The sequence below is a fragment of the Conger conger genome, chromosome 12 (genome assembly GCF_963514075.1).
Source record: "Conger conger chromosome 12, fConCon1.1, whole genome shotgun sequence".
In the NCBI taxonomy this organism is placed as follows: domain Eukaryota; kingdom Metazoa; phylum Chordata; class Actinopteri; order Anguilliformes; family Congridae; genus Conger; species Conger conger.
The window spans coordinates 15,068,005-15,092,510 of NC_083771.1; the positions used below are offsets into that span (position 1 = coordinate 15,068,005).

Sequence of the window (24,506 nt, forward strand, 5' to 3'; positions counted from 1 at the left end):
TTATGCTTATAGATGAGGGACCAAGCAAGCAGCATGGTTGATGGAAATTCGATAATTTAAGGGGGATCTTTTCAATCTCATGATTACATACTAAAACAAATTCAAGACCACCCAATTTTGAGAATATGTAATATGTTATGATTTAACTCAGTTTGGTTGACATTTTTCACTGTATCCAGGAAATTGGTCTTAATTCCCAGTACTTTGAATGATATAAGTTACTATAAAAGTTAGAGCAGTGTTTAAATATCACATCGGTTATCATGCCATTAATATTTAATTGTTTAATTGTATTGGTTTTCCCATGAAATTTTTCCAAGTTAAAGAAATAAGCCGAGTTTTGTTCTCCTTCTTCAAGCCACTATTTCCTGGATCTTGCAAATGCGCCTTCTGCTTTCATTTTGTAAATTTCATCCAATTTAGTTTGGTGTTCAATTACTTCATTCTTTTCTGTTTCACATAAACTCCCTTTGGGTATTTTAGATAGCACAATCCGCGGGCCTCTGCTAAGTTACTACAATATCTTCTCAGGTCCTGCGCTACTTAAAATTTAAGCAGCTCCCAATTGCTGCAGTACAGATACAGTTTCCAATAAGCCTTTATAAATGTGGATATATCTTTAATGCAAAAGCATATAGATAGAAACAACACTATGGTCTGTTAAGGGTGTGGTAATAATATTAACAGAGATATTATCGAAATTCATGTTTTTAGACACTCACCAATAATCTAAACGAGACTGTTTAGTGGATGTTTTATTAGTCCAAGTATGAGCATTCACCCCAGGAAATATTTTTCTCCATATGTCAATTAGATAAAATTTTTCAATAAACATCTTCAAGTTCTCAGCTATTGTAGTATGATTACGTGGTGGCCAGCAGTCAATAGAACGGTCTAAAATCCCCCCCACGCCCATCCCTTCCCACTGGGTTACGTCGGTCTGAATGACGTATGTGCAGGAGAAGGTTGCGCCATTTTGAAAGTGGACGGAGAGGGGTGGAATCGGGAGGGGAGCGTTGTGAGAGGGCAAGAGGGGAGAGAGAGTGTGAGCGTGAGGGTGGCGAGCAGGAAATCATCCCCGACCGCTTTTCGGCTTCGCCGTCCACCTCCGTTCCTAGCGATAATCACACTAATCGGAGCCGGGTGAATTTTTAAGGATCCAGGCCCTAGCCCGCGACAGATACCCTCTCTCACCATGGCAGGTAACTGAAAAATGTTTTAAACGGGGCAGTAGCCAGTCATACGTCACTTTAGCTTGGTATCCACAAATTAACGTTAGTTAACGTTAGCCCATGCTATTGATAGACAAGTATCTTTTTACTGTTGCCAACCTAACCAGTTACGCTAGCGAGCCATGCTTAGCTAGATGAGATACTTATTCCGTTCCCGTTCTCTGTGTTAAGAGTCATGCATGGCTAATGTAGTGCCTTCTAAGCAACTTGACTAACAATCAAGTTATATGCTAGTTAGCTGAGTTAAGTCATTCTGTGTCCAACCAGCCTGTTCCATTTCCTCTGAGTTGATCTGATGGCACTCTTTCATTGCCTGACTTCGCAGCACTGTGCCGTATCCCAAAGGTTCTGTCCGTGTGTCATCACGGAGATGCATGTGCGGAAGAACTGTAGAGCTATTATGGTAGCTAGGCTAATGTTATAATACCCATGTGATAATTAGTCGATCTAAATGGCGGCATCTTCAGCAAAGTTAGATGAGCAGGTAATTAATGTTAGTTTTAACTTTGTAGCTCATGCCAAGTCTTGACATTAGCTAATTTGCTAGATAAGCTAGTGTTGATTAACTAAATTATAGTAACCCCAACATTAGCAAACTGGCTAGCTATCGATAACGTTAGTTAGCTACCTCTATTTAATATTTAAGCTTAAATTTATAACTAGCTAAGTTAGCCATTGAAACGTTAACTGTTACAGTATTTGCTTGGATTTGCATGGTGTTGGATATGTCAATAACATTTATGGGTATTCTGATATTCACAGTTAGGCAACGTTAGTTGATTAATCACAAACTGGAACACACCATCCTCCAGGTCGGTGTTCGCTAGCAGGCTAGCAATTAGTTAGTCACAGTCGCTAAGTTAAGTTAGCTGAAGATGAGCGAGAACGGTGCAAATGCAGGTGGCTATCTGGAAAGCGTGATGAGAAAGATGGAGGGAGGTTACCGTGCTAGAGAGGGAGAGGCACCTTGCCATACATGAGATGGCGATTTTTTGTCTTTCTCTCCGACTTTATCGGATGTCGTATGCGCCCCAGTGCTATACATTTTTTCCTGATAAAGATCTGGATGTCCTATGATAAATGCTTGCCTGGCTTATAGGAATTAAAGTTCGAGTGGTTGCGATGCCCGCCTTCATTGTCTTGCAAGCAATGAATCACTGTCTGCTTGGATATGTCACATTTTAATGTTGCCAGCCTCCAAGTTCAGGAACAGCTCACTTAGTGATCTGACAACTGCTTAGCCATAAAGCTGTTGTCAGGTCGCCCATGAGGAATTCTGACCTTTAAAACAGCAGTGTTTTTATTAATGTTTTAGTTAATGCTGTTATTGTATGCATTTCTCAGCTGAACATTCCCACCCCTGGGAATTGATGTCTTGCATAAAAGCGTGTGGCAAAATAGTATAGCTGTGCATTGGCATGAAGAATAAAATGAGCATGTTCATATTGTGCCTATTGCACCATCTTGCAAACAATTACATAAGAAGACGTACCAAATAAATGACCGAGGTTAACTAATAGGCTCATAATTAGGTCGTTCATTAGGTAGTTAAACATGTTTAATTTCACATGCGATTTTTTCTCTTACATTTATCAACACAGTGCAGGTACAGTTGCATTGTTGTCATTTGATTGGCCTTTGAATTCTTCATTATCTTTCAAATGGTTAGTTTTGGTGATCAGGTGTGAACACTCTCGGCAATTAGAAGCCTACTGATTCACTCCAGTGTTTAATTTGTTTAAAAATATTTGACCACCTTTTATGCAATTTTATGCACGCATTGGTTGCAATATAGCAATATGAACATGGGGATTTTATTCTTCCTGGTATGCATAGCTCTTTTACAAAATGTGGTTTAACAGGGTTGTAGCTAATCCCTCTAAATGTGAAAGCACTTCATGACTAGCTCTGCGGGTTGAGGACTGGTGGAAAAAGACAGGCTTGGCAAGAATTTAACGCATATGGGACTGTCCAATGAGATGCTGGTCTCTGTGTTGGCAGGAGTGGGTGCTGGCAGTGACGTGCAGTGGTGCTTCTCTCAGGTGAAGGGAGCCATCGATGACGAGGTGGCCGAAGGTAAGACCCTGCCTTGGCTGTTAAGGAACAGCGCCCCCCATTTGGCACAGAGTGAGGGCCTTTCGCAGTCTTAACCACCAGCGGCGTTTACTTTCCTGTTGATCGTAAGGCCGTCAGGGAGGCCATGAGCCACAGGGACCCCATGGGAACACAACCGTCTTTTCACAATCATTTCACGGTGCTCGCAAGGTCTTGCAGGAGTTGACTTTCTTTGACTTTGCTCTGACTTTTGCTCAGTTTTTGGCTGGCTCAGGCTGGCTCAGGCTGGCTCAGGCTGGCTCAGGCTGGCTCAGGCTGGCTCAGGCTGGCTCAGGCTGGGTCACGCAGGGTGCCTTGTTGGGTGCCCATCTTCCACTCTCAGCCAATGTGCTTTGCTGTTACTCCTTCCCACTCCACTTCAGGGCTGTGCTAGGAGAGCCCGTTTTTTTTTTGGTCAGAATTAAATGACACCCTGAAAATCTGACCCATTCCCCCTTTTTTCTGCAGCGGGTTATGAAGCGGTGAAGGCTCCTTCACACGTTCCTTCGGCCTGGTGTGGCTGTGTGCTGCTACGCTCCCCACCTCAATCCGAGTTCTCTGTAAACAGGATTGCGTTTTTATTTTTTGTGCGGTGCAGAGGTCATTCCCACTGTAGTGCGCGGAGATAGCTGGGCGGCTAAATGGAGGTTTGGGTTTGCTCGCACTCCTGGCTAAGCAACGGTATATATGTACACTCACTGAGTTGTTGACATGATTGCATCACACAATTTCTGCAGATTTGTCAGCTGCACATTCGTCCTGCAAATCTCCCGTTCTACCACATCGCAAAGGTGTGTGACTGGGAAGACCACTGAATAACATTGAACTCATCATGTTCATGAAACCAGTTTGGGACGACTTTTGCTTTGTGACATGCCATGATAAGATGGGGTATATTGTGGCCATGAAGGGATGCAAATGATCAGCAACAATACTGAAATAGGCTGTGGCATTCAAGCAATGATTGATTGGTATTAACAGGCCCTAAGTGTACTAAGAACATTCCCCACCCCATTACACCACCGCCACCAGCCTGGACTGTTGACACAAGACTGGTTGGGTCCATGGATTCATGTTGTTTGGCGCGAAATTCTAGCCCTACCATCTGAATGCCTCAGCATCGAGATTCATCAGACCAGGCTAGGTTTTTCTTGGCTGACCAAAGACTACTACTGCTGTAGCCCATCCGCCTCAAGCATCAACGTGGTCTGCGTTCTGAGATGCTTTTCTGCTCACCACAATTGTACAGAGTGGTTATCTGGGTTACTGTCAGCTCATTTTTAGCTCATTGTTACTGGCCATTCTCCGTTGACCTCTCTCATCAACGAGGGATTTCCATCCGCAGAACTGCCACTCGGTGGATGTTTTTAGTTTTTTGCACCATGCTGAGTAAACTCTTGAGACTGTTGTGCATGAAAATCCTAGAAATATTCAAACCAACAGTCTGGCACCAACAATTGTGCCACAGTCGAAAACTCTGATCACATTTTTTTCCCTATTCTGATGGTTGATGTGAGCTGATTGGCTGATTAGATAATCGCATGAATAAGTAGGTGTACGGGTATTCCTAATAAATGCTCAGTGTGTGTACGTTCTTCACATTTTTATTGGTGGGGAATTATTCTATCTGGAACTCTTAAGTGTATTGATGTCAGACACTGGCCACACCTCTGCGTGCTGACTCCTCCCCCACACACTGACTGCTCTCAGCCCCATGGTGGCCCCCTGCCGCTGCCTTCATTTGCCATTGTGTTTTCACTCTCCTGGGCAACGAAGAGTTAATCCCCTTCTCCCCGCAAACCACGCCCTCCTAAAAGCATACCGATGCCTGCAATGTATTAGTTGTTGTGTAGAATGTGTTTGTGTGCAATGCCTCATAGAAGCCAGCAGTACTCAACTTGTTTTACTCTGTGTGTGTGCATGTGAGACAGCCGACGTCATCTCTACCGTGGAGTTCAGCCATTCGGGGGAGCTGCTAGCCACTGGAGATAAGGGCGGCCGAGTTGTTATCTTTCAGCAGGTCCCAGAGGTGAGAGGGAATGATCTTTGGACCTTATCCTGGCAGTGCTGGGACATGCATACATGTCTAAATGCGCCTCTTTCGTAATATTAATATTTTAATATTTAATAATCATTACCTGGATGTACCAACCAGTCTAGGAGCTGTATTTAGGACATGCAATTTGTGAACTACTTTATAGTATATATTTTTACAATTATTCGATATTTTCCCAGGGACCCAAGTTTGGTGACACCTGGCCTAAAGAACCAAACGGTTAGCAGCACAGCCAATGTCAAACTAAAGCGGCGCATATGAAGGCGTAATCTGTGCTTATAAAGTACGGTACCTGTTATGACTTGAGGTTGAAACTAAACGCAAAGGATGCTGTCCATATTTAATATGTGCATAATCTGATGCTGCGTGCCTCTTCTCCCACAGAGCAAGAGTCAGCCTCACTGCCGGGGCGAGTACACCGTTTACAGCACCTTCCAGAGCCACGAGCCTGAGTTTGACTACCTGAAGAGCCTGGAGATCGAGGAGAAGATCAACAAGATAAGATGGCTGCCCCAGAAGAACGCTGCGCACTTCCTGTTGTCCACAAATGGTCAGTAACGTGCACTTCCTGCTGTACATAAATGTCAGTACTGCACACATCCTGCTGCGCATGGATGTCTGTAGTGCACTTTCTGCAGCACATACATAAATGGTAAATGGTTGGCATTTATATAACGCCTTTATCCAAGGTGCTGTACAATTGATGCTTCTCGTTCACCCATTCATACACACACTCACACACCAACGGCGATTGGCTGCCAAGCAAGGCACCAACCAGCTCGTCAGGAGCATTTGGGAGTTAGGTGTCTTGCTCAGGGACACTGACACACCCAGGGCGGGATTGAACCGGCGACCCTCCGACTGCTCTTGCACCCTGAGCCAATGTTGCCCCGTAGTGCACATTCTGCAGCACATGCATGTCTGTAGTGCACTTCCTGCTGCGCATACATGTCTGTAGTGCACTTCCTGCAGCACAGAAATGTCAGTACTGCACACTTCCTGCAGCACAGAAATGTCAGTACTGCACACGTTCCGCAGCACAGAAATGTCAGTACTGCACACGTTCCGCAGCACAGAAATGTCAGTACTGCACACGTTCTGCAGAACATACATGTCCTTAGTGCACACTTTCCGCAGCACAGAAATGTGCGTCATGCACACTTTCCGCAGCACAGAAATGTCATGTATGTTGGTTGAGAGGGTGCCCCCTGCAAGTAGCTCCTGTGGTCTCCTCCGTCTGCAGTTCTGATGTGCTGATCTGGGTCAGTGTACATATGCTAATAGCAGAGTTTCTCACACATACACGTCAGTTGGGAGGCCTGTCTAGGTAAAGTAAACTTGGAGACCCATTTTACCAGTTTCTTTCTTTTATCCATCCGAGAAACTAGGGCATTTACGGACAATGTCCCCTCACTTGAAGTCGACTTTTAGGTGTTTTTTGGCTTGAAACTTGCAGGTTGCAGCTTTTTGTGCTCGTTTTTTAAAAACATTCTAGACGCTTGTTTGGAAATGTAAGCAACCAACTTTAGGTTAGACTACTATTTTCTTTCAGTTAGATGGACCATTTACAGATATGATGGAAGCGGAGGTGGGGGGTAAACCAATAGGAAAAATTATTCTTTGAGGTGATCATTTCTTTGTAATATCCATTTAATATATGTAAAATCCATCCATCCATCCATTATCTGAACCCGCTTATCCTGATCAGGGTCGCAGGGGGGCTGGAGCCTATCCCAGCATACATTGGGAGAAAGGCAGGAATACACCCTGGACAGGTCGCCAGTCCATCGCAGGGCACACACACCATTCACTCACACACTCCTACGGGCAATTTAGACTCTCCAATCAGCCTAACGTGCATGTCTTTGGACTGTGGGAGGAAACCCACGCAGTACCCGGAGGAAACCCACGCAGACACGGGGAGAACATGCAAACTCCGCACAGAGAGGCCCCGGCCGACGGGGATTCGAACCCAGGACCTCCTTGCTGTGAGGCGGCAGTGCTACCCACTGCACCATATGTAAAATATTTAATATTTATTTAACTTAATATAGTCTGTAAGGAATTGGACAGTGTTACAGTTTCTATTCTTTCGGTTCTGTACTCTGAAACATTATTGCCATTTGGCAGACGCTCCTATCCAGAGCAACATACAGTTGGTTAGATTAAACAGGAGACAATGGAGCAAACTCAGCAAACTGATGGCATAGGATGTCATTTTTTGTCATGTGGTGAACGACTTTCAGCTGCGAGATAAGCGTGTATCATCTCGACTTGATCGCGTTATCACAGTTATCACTGTTTCCTGCCACTCTGCTCTCGTGTTAAATGAACAGCTGATGTGTGGCCGGAGCATTAGCAGTGTTCTGTAAGTGCAGAGGATTTCAAATTGATTGTCCATTGATAAAGCCATTTGTTCGACCTGCCCTCTCACAAATGGTGCAGAACATTTTGTCTATTCTGTCCACCTTTTCCTGTCTTCACCATTTTAGCTTTCCCTGCCATTCTGGTTTAAACACATCGTTTGTTTTATTTTTTGGGCTGTATCTTACATCTATTTTTTGGGCTGTATCTTACATTTCTTTAGGAGCTTGACGCTTTCTGTGGTCTTGCTGGCTGAGGAAACTGGCCGAGGGATGTTTGCTTTGAGTCGTGCTAATATGCAGAGTCGAGCCAAGGTGCAGGGCTGTTGCTGTGGAGTGCACAGGGTACACTTTAGGCTTATGATGCCACTTGCAACGCTTAGTCACATGACCAAACACTTAGTGAATCTCTCATTGTTGTAACAGTGGAGGCAAAACCAAACGCTTGCGTAATAAGTTTATATTTGAGTTGTCTTCGCAATGTATTCTATTGGTCACACAATATTAGGCTATTTAATATGCAAGTAATTAATTAATTAGGCATATTTCCCACTGGACATTTTGGCCTTTCATCTGCTGGACAACTACACGTGATACTGGCTAAAAGCATATACCAGCTAACGTAAACCCTGGCCTGCACTAAGGAAGCGATTGAATACACCTGACTAATTTGAAACAGCTGAGAAAGCTAACTGTCCAATTACTTTGGTTCCCTAAAATTGAGGGGCTATGTACAAAAAGGGATGTAATTCCTTCACTGATGACTGCAATTCTCTTTAACCTCACTTCAAGTCCAATGTGCTGGAGTACAGAGCCAAAAGAACAGAAATTGTACCTCTGTCCAGATACTTACGGACAGTGAAGAAGTAATTCCAGTGCTTTATTGCCTAATCTTATCCCATCTGAGGACAGTGTATTATCTTCCCTGAGTTGAGTGCGCGTGTATCAGTTTGTTCAAGATTTGGCCAGCCTACTGCTTAAGTGTCGTTTACAGCAGCCTGAATTACTGTTGTTTTTTATTATCATTATTGGTGTTCCTGGGTTTGTTTATTGTCAGTAATTTAGGATTGTTAGGGGCTTGAGACTCGTGCGAATGTGCTGTTTCCATGATGCCTCCTAGCCGTATGGTTATCTAGGATCGCTTGCACTGTGGTATAATAAGGTTTAATGGTCTCTGAAGTGTTTCAGCTTATTCTTGGAAGGTGCCCAAGCTTAGCTAAGTTGCACATACACGGACTCCAAACTCGATTCGTCCAAAAATGACTTGACTCAACTTGGACTCATCCATAAGGACTTGTGAACAATAAGAGTCTGCCAAAGGCCATCGTGAAAATTACGAAGTGAACAATGTCGCAACTAATGATTATTTAAAAATTATTTATATGAAAACTATTCCTTAGTTTAAACATGCCCAACCCCACACCATGCACCGTTCAGTTGCAACTACAGCAACACCCTACACTGTATTTCTTGCAGCAAAGCTTGCTAAGATTACAGTTCCACATGTTGTGGCCTTTGAATTTAAATAATTCATGTCATGTATGAGTCTAAAATAAAAGCGTGGACATTGTTTGGTATTCCAGTGTCCTACTAATATGAACTGTATTATCGAGAGAGCTTATTTGTTATTGACATTAACATTAAATGCTACCGTACTATGCCGTGGTTAATGGCATTCCTTAGAATTCGAGGTTCCCCTATTGCATAATGTAGATGTAGTCCCAAAATCATAGCTCCCGATTTCTTGCATAAACAATATCTAGCCTCATTTATATATTTTTTTACGAAGTAAATGCTTGACAGTTTTCATTTTTAAATGAAAGGTAACAGTATATTAATAAAACAATGCTGCAACGTTATTCAAATTTCAGTTAATTAAGTGTTTTGCGGACAGTGGTCATTGACAAATCCACACCTGACTCCTGAAAAGTGGTTGGTCGGTTGGACATTTGTCTTCATTATGGAGTGAATCCTTCTGTTCTCAGCTGTGTGTGTGTGTGTGGGGGGGGCGGGGGGGGGGGGGGGGGGGTCTTCCTTGGCCTGCCAGCTCCTTTGGGATAAGTAAGATCATCTTAGAATTTTTTTTTTTAACCCTTTTTCTCCCAATTTGGTAGCCAATTGTACCCTGTCTGATTCAATTAGAGCCAGTATTAGATACACTGCCCACACCCCGCCCCTCAGCGGCCTGAAGGAGAGCAACACACGTTCTTCAAGCTGTCTCATCTCGTCCTCCGTGTTTCCAAGGCGCCCGATCTACTAACCCTGCCAAGGCCCTCCCTCTGGGGCAGCAAGCCAATTATGCTGCTCCATGTGAGCCGGCCAAACTTGACTTTTGGCAGGAACGGGAATCGAACCCCAGTCCCAGGTGTGCAACTACAGTGAACTGCAACTGCCAGATATATCTTAGCAACTGCATCTTAGCCTGTTGCGCCACCATGGCCCTGCCAGTGCTTTGTTTTAAATGATGTACTGAACAGTTGATTTTGGAAGCCTAAGGTTCTAACCATTTCTCAGTCTCATAATGGCTTCATTGACTTTCATTGGCACAACTTTGGCGCTCATGTTGATGTACAGCAATAATAGTTCCCAAAGGATTGAAAGGAAAGTCCTAGGTGCTCAGAGCTCGTATACTTGCATTAATGAGACAATTGAACGAACCTGAGCAGTTACAAACACATGTGAAGGCATGTGTCCCAAACATTATGCTGCCCTGGAATGTATAAACACTTCAATTTCTATGTGGTGATACCAAAATCTAGAAAAAAATATACCCTTTAATAAAATCTGAGAATGTGCACTTTAACTACATGTTAATTGTGCCATTCCAAATCTAGAATTTTGGCAAATTGGAGGCAAATCAAGACATAATGGGTGCTGGAGCACAGAGCGAAAATAACACACATTCTACTTCTGTCCAAATACTTAAACTGGACTGCAGGTAGATAAGCAAGGTATTGAAAGTGAACAAAGACACAGGTTGGCAGTGCGTCATAGTAATGACTGAGCATCGTTGTTCCATAATATTTTCGAGTTGAAAACCCTGGATAGTATGGCTCTAAACAGAAATTTTTTTCATTACATTACATTTCATTACATTAATGGCATTTGGCAGACGCTCTTATCCAGAGCGACGTACAACAAAGTGCATACCCATAACCAGGGATGAGTACGCTGAAAGAGGGAAGTACAATTTCAACTGCTACCTGTACAACAAAGATAAGGATAAAAGATATTTTATTTAATTTTTTTATTTTATTTAATTAATTAATTTAAATCGTAATACCGCAACACGCAAATGTATGAACAAACCGCTTACCTAGCCAAACACTACTTACCTAGCCAAACTAAACATCCTGATACACAAGTAAATCACAGAAAGACAACAAATAAGGTTTACAGGGAGGTAGGGAGGGACAGGGAGAGGTGCGTCTTCAGTTTGCGCTTGAAGATGGCAAGAGATTATACTGTTCTGACCTCCACGGGGAGTTCGCTCCACCACCGTGGAGCCAGAACAGATGGTAGTCGTGAGCGGGAGGTGGAAGTTCGGAGAGGGGGAGGTGCCAAGCGACCTGTGGAGACCGAACGAAGAGGTCTGGCAGGGGGTGTAGGGTCTGATGATTTTTTGGAGGTCAGCTGGGGCCGACCCCTTAACTGCTTGGAAGGCTGGCACCAATTTTTTTATTTGATGCGAGCCATGACAGGCAGCCAGTGGAGGGAAGTAAGCAGGGGGGTGACATGTGAGTGTTTGGGAAGGTTGAAGACCAGACGAGCTGCTGCATTCTGGATAAGTTGGAGGGGTCTGATGGCGGACGCTGCCTGCCAAGAGGGAGTTGCAGTTATCCAGGCGGGACAAAACCATCGCTTGGACCAGGAGCTGGGTCAAGTAGGGGGTGAGAAAGGGGCCGATTCTCCAAATGTTGTCCAGGGAGAACCTGCATGCCCGGGTCACTGCCGCAATGTTCTTGGAGAGGGACAGTCTGCTGTCCATCACCACGCCGAGGTTTCTTGCACAGGGTGATGGCGTCAGTGTGGTATGCCCTTGGGATACGGAGAGATCCAGATGGGGAGAGGCAATGGCAGGGATGAATATCATTTCAGTCTTACCTGGGTTGAGCTTTAGATGGTGGTTGTCCATCCAGGATGTCACTCAGGCAAGCAGAGATGCGGGCTGGAACCTGTGTATCAGATGGTGGGAACGAGATGAAGAGTTGGGTATTGTCCGGATAGCAGTGGTAGGATAGCCCATGTGCAGTGATCACAGGGCCAAGGACTGAGCCCTGGGGAACTCCTGTGGCAAGGGGCCGAGGTGTCGATACCACACCAGCCCAGGCAACCTGGAAGGAGCGACCAGAGAGGTAGGACTCAATCCAGTCCAGGCCAGGGCTGTGCCACAGATGCCCGTTGCTGACAGGGAGGACAGGAGGATGAAGTGATCCACAGTGTCGAAGGCAGCAGCGAGGTCTAGAAGAATGAGGACAGAGGAGAGGGAGGCCGCTCGTGCGGCATGGAGTGATTCACTGACGGTTTCAGATCCTGCTGTAGAATGAAATATTATTGATTGAAAGCAAGATTGTTATTCCAGTGCAGTGACTGCAGCTCAGCTGTCTGACAGTAGCTAGCAGCACACACATTCCTTCAAGTTAACTGGAAATATATAAAGTTATGAAGTGTTTCCATTTGAACCTTTTGCTTTCTGATTGGGTGGTGTATTCCTGTTCTCTGATTGGCAGATAAGACTATAAAGTTGTGGAAGATCAGCGAACGAGACAAGCAGCCTGAGGGTTACAACCTTAAAGAAGAGGATGGGCGCTTCAGAGATCCCTCAGCTATCACTACATTAAGGGTGAGGAGAGATGTGCATTCATCAATATCATTCCATTTATTGCCAATATCCGATATTGTCATTCCACTTTTTACCACCGTTCTGTTTATTTATTTATTATTTATTATTATTATTTTAAATAAAAAAAATCGTTTTAATTTTAACAAAGATGTCATGCACACAAAACAAATCAAAATTTTAAGAAAGATTCTCATTCTTACAGCCAATATCACATCATTCTACATACTTCCAATATCAAACATTCACTCTCACTTACTGCCAAAATCAGATAATATTGGTTTGAGGCATCAAAATTATATTGAGACTCGTAAATGATCAATGAAAAGTCGTAGCTGCTTTAACAAATATAAATTGGTCAATATCCAACATTTATATTTACAGAATTAGCTAACTGCTAAGTTAGCTAGATGCGAGCGATGCTTTAAGTCTGAGCTGAAGGAATTTGGAGTCTGACTTCATGGCTGTGACTGGTTATGAGCTACTTTTCCTCTGATTGGCTGTGGATACCTTAATCTTGATTGGTGCTCACGCTCCTGATTTTTCTTGCCCTACATGGACAAATGGTGTCAAATAAATCTGTCATCTGTAAAACGGGATTTCTAGTTTTATGATCCGTAAAACACGTTGTGTTTTCCAATTCACAAAATGCACTCACGATGTGTAAAACGTGTGAATGATATTGGCACTACATTTGCTCACTGCATATCCATCTTTCCAAGATGAGTTTAAATGACCAACATATGGTGACATATTGATGATTACTGCTTATTGTTATTAAGATACTTTGTCAATGTACAGCAATGCAAGGATGTCAACAACAGAGGGTCAGACAACCTGGAATTACAGTTTATAACCGCCCTTACTATAGTTGTGGTTATTGTGTGACCCGTAGCCGCTCCCCTTGGCTGCAGGTGCCCGTGTTTATACCCATGGATCTGATGGTGGAGGCCAGCCCACGGAGGGTTTTTGCCAACGCCCACACCTACCACGTCAACTCCATCTCAGTCAACAGCGACTACGAGACCTACCTGTCCACAGACGACCTGCGCATCAACCTGTGGCACCTGGAGATCACCGACCGCAGCTTCAGTATCCTGAGTGAGAAAGAGGGAGGAAGGGACAGGAGGAGAGACATTCATGCAAAGGGGAGAGAGGGAGTGAGACAGGGAAGGGGGGCAAGGCGGAGACTGAAGGGAGGAGAGCAGCTATAGTATCTGCCAAAAGGTTGGCAGGGTTTAACCAGTTAGGCACGTCTAGCCACAACCACCAATCAATCAATCGATCAATTTTTATTTGTACTGCGTTTATTTTTTACAAAGGGCTTTGTCACAAAGCTGCTTTACAAAATACCAGCCCTTAAGAGTACACCTAGGGGAACTGTGGCAAGGAACAACTCCCTGGCAAATAGGAAGAAACTTTGAGCAGAACCTGATTGACCCCGGTTTGTTATAAAAAAAAAAAGAGAAAAGAATAAAAATGTAAATATAAACCGATGAATTTTAGTATATAAATGTCCAATCTGAATAAATTAAGTCCAGCCGAGATGACTCCAGTGACGTGGAGGGATGGCAGGGAAAGCAATGAGTGGCACTGTCAGGCACGGGGACAGACTTGGTGCTATAGCTGGATCAGCTGTGGGAGGAGGGAGGTGCACAGCTGGCCCTGGGCTGGAGCTGGAGGGGCTGCTCAGGAAAAGTTAGGCTAGAGCTACAGGCAGGTAGCTCAGTAGCAGAAATGAGCGGTAAACACAAGCTCAGTAGCAGAAATGAGCGGTAAACACAAGATCAGTAGCAGAAATTAGTGGCCTTTTCTCATTACCGCAAGAAGAAAACCCAATACACAATGGCTGGCCGAGCATAGCTCGAAAAATGCCATAAAAAATTCAAGGACGAGTATACAAATCCATTTCCGAGTTTTATACATATTGCAGGTCCGGCATTTCATTCGGTATGCATGGTGGATTGAGCGATATAAACGAACACAAGAAAATGTTAAAACATTGCATATATGCAAATGTTTGTGAAACCGGTTCTATTGTCAACTTTTTCGTTAGACGGAAGTGAAGATGCAGTTTTTTTTTTTAGTTTTTTTAAAAACTGGGCACACGTTTGTGTGCGCGCGTTTGACCCTTGACCCCCAGTCCTCTTCTAGACATTGTGGACATTAAGCCTGCCAACATGGAAGAGCTGACGGAGGTGATCACGGCCGCTGAGTTCCACCCCAACCACTGCAACACCTTCGTCTACAGCAGCAGCAAGGGCACCATCCGCCTGTGCGACATGAGGGCGTCGGCGCTCTGCGACAAGCACTCCAAATGTGAGCGCCTGCCTCTTCTGCCCCCTACCTGCTGGGAGAACCGAATGCACCACCGCCGATTCCAGTTCAGTTCTCCAGGGTTCATTACATTACATTACATTACATTACAGTCATCTAGCTGATGCTTTTATCCAGAGCCACGTACAATAAAGTGCAAATCAAGCCCAGGGACAGGGTGTGTTGAGGACCCTAGAGGAAAGCACAGTCCTAGAGTGATCGCTAATGTGGATCACTCTAGGGCCCTAGATCTTTCAATGAGGTTCCCCGAAGGGCCTCATTTAACAATACAATTCAGGACTAACAAAAATAACATAACATATGAAATAACAAAATCCTGACAAGATATTTGTAAAGTGTCTAAATTGTTAAAATTGGTTTTATTTGCTGATGACACTACTTTATCAAAGAAAGCCTTAAAGAAATGGATTGACAGGTTTATAATATTTGGTGATCAGCAAATCAATAATCAAGTAAAAATAACGATGTTGAAATAGAGACTGTATGAAAATACAATTTTGGGTGTGATAAGTGATCATAAACTAAGCTGGAAACCACACAAATGGAAAACAAAAATGTCTAAATCGATTGCAATATTATTTAAAACTAAAGATATCTTGAATCAGAACTCACTATACAGTCCCCTCTAAAATTATTGGAACAGCAAGGTCAATTCCTTTGTTTTTGCTGTGCACTGAATTTGAATTTGATCTAGTTAACTACTGGAATATTTGTGACAAGGAATTAAAAATGTGGAGTACACTTTGCAAATTACAAAAATGTTTTAAAATAAGATGTTAAACAAATATAAAGCTGAGGTACTATTATTATTGTGTATGAAACATTTTGTTTTGTTTTTGTATAGCCTAAATCTTGTAATGAAAGGATTGACTATTAGAATATGTTATGTAAAAAGGTAGGTATAAGCTAAAGCTTCAGCCTACACCTTTTCTGTCAATATTGTTATTCATTTATTTCTACGTGCAGTCATTCTGTAAAACTGCATAGTACCTGAAAAAGTGCTTGACAGCTTTTGGTGAGAAATTGTTTCCAGTCCTCCAGAAAGTATGAGGAAACTCATGAAAGTGTTTTAATTGGTGCATATGTCTGGGAGCCATCCATCGTTTCAGCAGATTATACTGTATAGTTTTTCATACATTTTGGTTTTTAAGCAAAAAGGAAACATGACTGAGTGCATTGGTCCGGTGACTCTGGTTCTCTGGTTGTGATTGGCTAGTGTTCGAGGAGCCGGAGGACCCCAGCAACCGCTCCTTCTTCTCCGAGATCATCTCGTCCATCTCCGATGTCAAGTTCAGCCACAGTGGCCGACACCTGATGACGCGCGACTACCTGTCCGTCAAGATCTGGGACCTCAACATGGAGAACCGGCCTGTTGAGACCTATCAGGTGAGGCCACCAGGGTTGCCATGGAGATGACTGTTCAGTTCCAGCTTGTTCCGTATATCAGGTCCTGGTTATGAGGTTGTAGTTCAGTTATAAAATGAATGCTCCATGGATGCATGCGGTTGTCTTTTTTCCATTTTTTTTGTGATTAATGTACTTCTAATGTACTACCCATATACTTCTGTGATCATGGCAATGATGTCACACCATGGGTCACTTTGTTATGAGGGACAGTTTCCACCCATCAGCAACAGGGGGAGCTCTTTGATAAGAATCTGTAATAACAATACCACAAAAAAAGGTATATTTTGAGGGTTATTTGTTACCGTTTAAGCATTAAGCATTTAATGCTTCGATGGTAAGCATTCCAGTCCACATCAGCATCTAATCAGACTGGAAATTAAATTGGAGTTGTATCATTACATAACCTAATTTGAGAAAAATTAAGAAAAATAGTGAGTTTTTCCTTTTTGGAAACTGTCTCTCTGCACATGCCCTATGTGACTGGACGTAAATTATTCAGTTTTTTCTTCAGAAATCCGTTACGTCCCATGAAATATTTTCTTTCTTTTTTAAATCAATTAATTTCTTGAATATGGAGGCAAATTAGAATGTGGCTGGAAAGGTCATCTGAGTTTAGAATGTACTCATCAGATTTTCTCTGGGAAACTCAAAAATATCCTTGCTTGAGTATGAAGTCAGTTTTGAGTGACAGGAGAACGTGTCAAGTACAGCCCAATGAATGGACTCATCTGAAGATCATTGGCATCTGCTCCACTTCTGTCATCTCACCCCACCGTATTTATCCCCATAATGAAGATCGTCTATGAAGTGTGTTTATAACTGCGTTCAGAGCTGATCAGCTGATCTGCTGAATTTAATATAGGTCTAAAGTGTACCTTTTTGTGAGTGTTAGTATACATGTTCGTGTGAGGGTGTCCTGCAGTGTTTGTGAGCATGCGTGTGTGTGCGCACATATGTGTGCGCGTGTGTGCACATCTGTACGTGTATGTGTGGTTTGTGCTTGTATACATGTGTGCGTGCACCAGCGCATATGTGTGTACAATATGTTCAGCACTGACCTTGGGTTATCATATGCTCTTTCAGGTGCACGAGTACCTGAGGAGTAAGCTCTGCTCCCTCTATGAGAACGACTGCATCTTCGACAAGTTTGAGTGCTGCTGGAATGGGAACGACAGGTGAGCATATCACTGAGCCATCAGGACCGAGAAATGTTTGTGTCATTAGGAATGCAGCTCCCAGAACACACTTTTTTTTTAAAGAGACCTTGTTTTAAGATAAATTACACGGTTGGAACTATAATTGCTGAACACACATAATTGCTGTATCCTTCCGTCTTCTGCTGGTTGTTTTGTTTACAAGTGAGTGAGTGCACTTTGTGCCGGATCTAGCTCTACCTTAGGACGGCTGCCCGGATCACTGAGTTAAACCAGCGGAAGATACATGTGTGTTCACGGTTATAGTTCCAACTGTCTTAATTTTCAGAAAACAACGTCTCTCGTTTGAAATTTTTCCCACAAGTGTATTTCAAATACGCATGATACCATGTGTAAATAAGACCCCTTCAGAGTTCCTGTAAGGTGTATTTCTTCACTTTGAAGGAGGTAGGCTACTGACTCCTATAGGCTTCAAGCTTTTATGCTAAGCTACCACGTTATGCTAACATGGAAACCGAGCCAGTGAGTGCACAAAAATGAAAATTAAATCGAACATCTCATCTAAGTCTGGGTAAATCTGAAAAAAGGTATATTTACCAAAAGGTGTTTTCCTTTACGCCTGTGTCAGGCTTCATCTGTCCATACAGAGCAAAAACGGAGACCCTGCACGCCCCCAAAACATGTATGGCGTGCTTTATATTGATCCTGATATTCAAACAAAGCTACTCTGTAGTGCGCGCAGCTGTCCAGAACGAACCGAAACGATTGGAACTGCGAATGCAAGCACTGAGTCTCCAGGCAGTACCATACGACCCCTCCATAGGGAGGCTGCCGGATCAAGCTTGAATCAGGCTTTAGAAGTTTGAATATCAAATATTGAAAATATCTATATAAATAAATAAATAAAAGGCCAAGTGGAATAATTTCACATTTTTGAATGGCCATAACGTGAGCAGTATTTGAAAATGATTCTTCATAATAATTTATGACTTCATAATTTGAAAGTAGACATAAACTTTTCAGAAACTTGGAAAAAAACAAAAACAAAAAAAAAAACAGTTTTTTCCCTGTTTTAATGCCAAAGATATGATGCACAAAATTGAAACCCCCCACACCTTTCACAAAATGACCCAGAAGCAATTCTTCCACTGTTTCTGAGTTGGCTAAATTCCATGTATTGGGGGGGGTTATGCACGACACAGTCACATTGCACAGTCACAGGGGCGGCCTGTAGCCTAGTGGTTAAGGTAAATGACTGGGACCCGCAAGGTCGGTGGTTCTAATCCCGGTGTAGCCACAATAAGATCCGCACAGCCATTGGGCCCTTGAGCAAGGCCCTTAACCCTGCATTGCTCCAGGGGAGGATTGTCTCCTGCTTAGTCTAATCAACTGTATGTCGCTCTGGATAAGAGCATCTGCCGAATGCCAATAATGTAATGTAATGTAATGTAACATTGGAGATCCTTGTCTTCGCTCCCCTGATCATTTCTCCGCTGTCTCTTTCTGTCCGCCCGGCCAGTGTGGTGATGACCGGCTCCTACAACAACTTCTTCCGGATGCTGGACCGGGGCCAGCGGCGGGACGTGACCCTGGAGGCGTCGCGGGAGAGCAGCCGGCCCCGCTCGGTGCTGAAGCCCCGTAAGGTGTGCGCGGGCGGCAAGCGGAAGAAGGACGAGATCAGCGTGGACAGCCTGGACTTTAACAAGAAGATCCTGCACACTGCCTGGCACCCGCAGGACAACATCATCGCCGTGGCCACCACCAACAACCTCTACATATTCCAGGACAAGCCCAACTAGGGCTTTAAAAAAAACAAAACGTTTTTTACTTCATCACCACCCCTAGATACCCCTACCGCATCCCCGTTACCCCTCCGCCATACGTCTCCACACGTCTGAAGAGCGGAGGGAAACGGGTGGTCTGCCAGACAGCCTGCCGAGGTCCTTTCTTAATATTACCACGCAGCAGGAACTGTTTAGAAGCGTCCCACTTCCAGTGCCATTGCTTTTTTCTTTTTTGTTTGTTTATTTGTGTTCGTACACACTTTGTTTTGTTATTTAAATTCAGTCATCGAAGTAGATGTTTTTTTTTATTTTTGGTTTTTTTATTTTATTTTTTTTCTCCATATTCCTTCCTCTTCCACTGTCGGGTAAGGAACTCCACCTCCACCTTCTCCAAAACCCAAGGGCTTCCTCCAGGTCCTGGGATATCCCGCTCGTTTTCTTGGGACTTTTTTTTTTGGTAGAGCGGGTAGGGAAGATGCAGGGTTATGTCGCCCGTTTGTTCACATCTGCACGTGGAGGAAAGGATCCTGACCTGGGTCGGCGGCTTGGGTTGGTGCAAGGCGTGGCTTGGGAGGATGGAGCCTGCCAGCAGGGCGGGAGCTCAGAGCCGCTCCTCCTGGACTGAAGGACGATCTGGAAACCCGCTGGGTCACGTTCAATGATGGTGAGCGTGGACGCACGTGTTCTTGCCTCCCTTGAATGTCCTGAATGCCAAGCACAATACGGACGTCACTGCACCCCTCCCCCCGGTGCCGTCCGGACCTGTCGGGTATCTTTGAGCGGAGGATGGGATGACGCCCCCATCCGGGACACGCCCAATTTCCCCCGCCCCGCCCCGGAGAGACTGGACGGCCGCTCATCTGTGGGGATGCACTCATTCCTCCCTCTTGTGAGCTGTTTAGGGTTAAAGAGAACCGTGTCGACCGAGAACGGCTCTCAAAAGATGTTTATCCTATTTATAAATTGTACAAATTTCTCACCTTGTTCGTTTCTTATTTTTGTTTTTGAATTAATCGTTCTCTCTCTCTCTCTCTCTCTCTCTCTCTCTCTCTCTCTCTCTCTCTCTCTCTGTTAGTTAAAGCACCTCTGAATGACATGTACATGCTAGGGAATAATGTGGAGAGTTTATTTTTGTATAATGGTGGAACAGGATTGAGAGACTATAATTGCCCATAACCCTGTTCTCCGTGGCCAGCCTTGCCACCATTACCGTTGTGTGTCTGACGGCTGTCATTAATTAAAGGTGATGCTCCGTGTTGTCAAGCCAGTACTGAAGTGGAGGTCTCGCAGTGCACGCAGTGCAAGCGGCAAATGGCATGGCGGGGAAAAGAGAATGTGGGAATGGGGTAGGGGCTGTTGGTTTCCCCTCAGCACTGAATTGATTTATTTAAAGCAGTTAATTACACTCTCAGTTTGCCTGACTTGCTTTGCCATGTCTGGGTTGGGTGCAGTTGTCATGAAACCAAAAAGCATCAGCCCTTGCGGTTCTTCAGGAAAGGGGTGGACCTGGTCAAGTTTGCCTGATCTTCTGGTCCAGCACCAGGTTTGGAGTGCGAGACACCGCTTGCGTACTTTGCTAAATCTGCCTTTCAGCACTGGCTTGTACAACATTAAGGTGTGTACGTGTGTGCGTGTGTGTCATTTGCAGCTTATTTTTGGGCCTAAGAGGGAATCAATTTGTTGTACTGGTATTTCACCTGGTTTCTTGTCTGACAGATATATTTAAGAGAACATTGTCACTGTGTGGCATGAATGCTCTTAGGCCAGTGGGAGTAGCTGGACTGCTCCGTCTCAGACAGCCTTCTGCTTCCAGTCTGAGATGCACACTGGCTGTCTGAAATGATCACATGATCATGGTGTCCAATAAAATGCCAAAACCAATTGTGCAGTCAGTGCGACCTCACTGATGTAAAGGCTCTTTAGAGGGACTTCTGTGCCATGCTGATGCTTGGCATAGTGCAGTCCTTAAGTATTTGGACGGCTGGTACAATTTCTGTTCTTTTGGCTCTGTAGTCCAGCACATTCATGTGACATTAAAGTGCTGACGGTCCCCTGTAATTTGAGGCTATTTACATCCATCTTGGGTAATGCTTGTTGGAATCCCATCCCTTTTTATACATGGTCTCCCCTGTCCCTTTTTAAGGGACCAAAAGTAATTGGGCAGCTGGCTTCTGAATAGTCTGGTGTATTCAATCAATTCCTTAGTGTAGGTATAAGAAAGCTTTCAGTATCTAGTCTTGATTTTAGGCTTTTAAATGCAATTGGAGTCTGTTTTTGGCGTTTGTCAATATGAGGCCCATTGAGGCATTTTTCAACCTGAGTTGTGCCAATGACTCATGGAAGCTATTATGAGTCAGAGAAATAAATACATACATGCATACATGCATACATACATGCGTACATACAGTGGCTAAACAATAGGCCTTCCAAGATAAACTGTTTGGAACATCGCTAAGAAGAAAGCGACCACAGGTGAGCTCATTATTTGCAAAGGCTTTGCAGACCAAGGAAGACCTAATAGCTGATGATGTCTCAACATAATGAAGAAAAACTTGTCTGACAGATCACTCTTCAGGAGGCAGGCATGGATGTGTCTGTGACTACTCTACACAGAAGACTTAACAAACAGATTTACAGAGGCTACACTGCAAGATGCAAACCACAAAAACAGGATAACCAGGTTACAGCTTGCTAAGAAGTTCTGGAAGAGGGTATTGTGTACATATGACAATACTGACAATACTGAAAGCTTTCTTATACTTACACTTACGATTGAATGGGGGGACTGTATAAAAAGGGATGTGGTTCCTGCAAGAATATCCTGATATTAATGGAAATACCATCAAATTACATGGGGAACATCTGCACATTAACCTATGGTTTCATTTCAAATCCAGTGTGCTCAACTACAGAGCCAAAATACAGACTGCACTGTATTTAAGCACAGATTTAAGTTCTGCTGTGAGACCAGCTTAGTCTTAAAGGATTGGATATTGAATTTTTGCTGCCCTTTCCCTCTTGGGCAAGATCTAACCAGTTTATATGTGAAAAGGGTGCAAGGGGTTATCAACTATCCTAAATCAGGGTTACCCTACCTTGCTCCTGGAGATCTTCGATCTAGGTTTAATTTAGACTGTAATTTGGTGCCCTTGATGGTACCAATTCGCAGCTCAGCAAGATGTACAGCTGTGGACTGAGGTGTGCTCGATAAGGGTTGGAAGAGGGTTTGACAGCCCCGATGCAAGGCATTCATGCATGCCGTTATTGCAGTGAAATTGTACATGGGGACCACAGGGGCCCAAGCTTTGTGAAGATGGCAGTGTGGCCCTCGTGTTGTGTGTGGGAACGAAAGGTTGCGTGTGTACGCTGCGTTCTAATGGTGGATGTACGAATCGTCCAGAGGCCCCCTACTAAAAGCTCTGCGCACAGGCCGGCACCACGCCCCCCATGCTGTACCCGGAAATATTTATGCATGTGGTTGGAAAAAGCTCCGTATTGGAGCTGACAGGAGAGAGATCAGCACTGTGCTGTGTTCCTGTGCCATGACCACGTATAGCAGGGGTCTCCAATCTTATCCTAAAAGGGCCGGCGTGGGTGCAGGTTTTTGTTTTAACCCAGCAGTAACACACCTGATTATACTAATGAACTAATCGTGGTCTTTAATCAAGACCTAGATGAGTAGAATCAGCTGTCTTAGTCCTGTGCTAAAACAACAACCTGCACACACACCGGCCCTTTCTGGATAAGATTGGAGACCCCTGACGTATAGGAACCAAAGATCTTGTGTAGCCATATGGTGGAGTTTCAGTGACTCCTTTCTGTGAAAGCCCACTGAACTGAACTACGCTCTGCTGCCCCAAGACCTTCTGTCCGCATGCCCATCCAGTACTGACACACGTTCTCCCAACCAGGAATCCTCAAATGTAACCCTCTGGGCCAGTCGTACCACATTTTCAATCCTCACCTGTAATCGGGAGTGATCTGAACCTAGGACACCAGGCGATTGTAATCTTAGGTGGCCTGTAGCTCAGTGGTTAAGGTAAATGACTGGGACACCCAAGGTTGGTGGTTCTAAGCTGCAATAAGATCCGCACAGCCATTGGGCCCTTGAACAAGGCCCTTAACCCTGCATTGCTCCAGGGGAGTTAGATGTTGATTAGACTGCTTAGTCTAATCAACTGTACATCGCTCTGGATAGGAGCGTCTGCTAAATGCCAATAATACAATGTAATGTAATCTCGGTGACTATGGACTATTTGGCAGCAGAGAGAACCAGCAGTACTCCTGATCTGGGCCAGATTTGACTATCCCTGCTGTTGACCATTCACTCCATATTCCTGTGATTAAAGGTTCTCTACTATTGAAGCTAAAATGAAGCTTTGCGTCTTGATGATATGCTGCATTCATGTGGTGTCAGAAATATTGTATTTGCATAATGTGTGATGCCCGAGTTCCTGACTCGGAGGCCTATCTGACGCCACTTGGTAGCACGGCATTCCTGAGGGGGTGCAGGGTTCCTGACTTACGACGGTTGAATATTCCGAAGAGGGTGTGATCAGTGTGAGAGTATATTTTGCAGGCCACAGCTCTTTATGAATATTCATGAACGTTAAAGTTGCAGAGGATGGAAGGTGTGAACGCCTGAAAATATGGGTATTTATTTGCAGGTTGTGACCTTGGCAGCGATTGCGTGGAAAGCTCAGTTTTATTTTTTTCTCATGGCTTTAATCTTCAGCCTTTTACAGGCTGCATTCTGATTTTGAGGGAACCGAATTGCAGAGGTGTGGACTCTCTGTCCTGACACACAGACAGATGGACTGATGGACAGGCATAAGGGAGAAGGCTCGTGGCAGTGCCTTTCTGTGCAGCTGCAGGCACCGGAGCCCAGAGTCACGCTGCCTTCAGGTGGACGGTGGCTTGCTCCTGGATTAGTATTAACAGGCACAGTCTCGGAGTGACAGAGGGCCACTGTCCAGGCACTTGGTGAATGCACTTTGTTTTTGTTTTTTTTGTTTTTTTTGTTTTTTTGGGGGGAGGGGGCAAAAAGAATCTTTACAATGTTGGTTATCTGTGTTAATCTACAGATGTTTCCATTAGTTGACTGTAACCTGTCTACCTTTGGTTTGCAGAAACAGAAATTAGGATAAACAAAAATACAATTACTATGCTGAACTACTGAATAATAATAAATAAATAAAATTAATTAACCCTGTCTGAGAGGCGTTTTACTTTGCTTTGC

The 24,506-nt window shown here is 44.1% G+C and overlaps 1 protein-coding gene across 6 annotated transcripts; it reads left to right on the plus strand.

The window, feature by feature from the left end:
* The first annotated feature begins 983 nt into the window (after positions 1-983).
* LOC133141647 (serine/threonine-protein phosphatase 2A 55 kDa regulatory subunit B alpha isoform-like) lies at positions 984-24,479 on the plus strand. 6 transcript variants are annotated; one of them, XM_061262217.1, is made up of 10 exons: positions 984-1,202; positions 3,234-3,308; positions 5,249-5,355; positions 5,767-5,932; positions 12,476-12,588; positions 13,481-13,677; positions 14,729-14,904; positions 16,139-16,308; positions 17,413-17,504; positions 19,003-24,479. In XM_061262217.1, exons 1-10 carry the CDS (start codon positions 1,196-1,198, stop codon positions 19,280-19,282), a joined length of 1,383 nt encoding a protein of 460 aa, XP_061118201.1. In that variant the 5' UTR covers positions 984-1,195; the 3' UTR covers positions 19,283-24,479. The 6 variants fall into 6 exon arrangements, with proteins under 6 accessions (XP_061118201.1, XP_061118203.1, XP_061118205.1 ...); XM_061262219.1 differs by having other exon boundaries at positions 13,500-13,677; positions 14,740-14,904; XM_061262221.1 differs by having other exon boundaries at positions 5,254-5,355.
* Positions 24,480-24,506: the final 27 nt, after the last annotated feature.

What these genes read in the sequence shown, in the direction of transcription:
- LOC133141647 (XM_061262217.1), top strand. An exon ending in CGATGACGAGGTGGCCGAAG is followed by an intron (nt 3,309 to 5,248) that starts GTAAGACCCTGC and finishes GTGTGTGTGCAT; the next exon opens with GTGAGACAGCCGACGTCATC. An exon ending in GATCACCGACCGCAGCTTCA is followed by an intron (nt 13,678 to 14,728) that starts GTATCCTGAGTG and finishes CTTGACCCCCAG; the next exon opens with TCCTCTTCTAGACATTGTGG.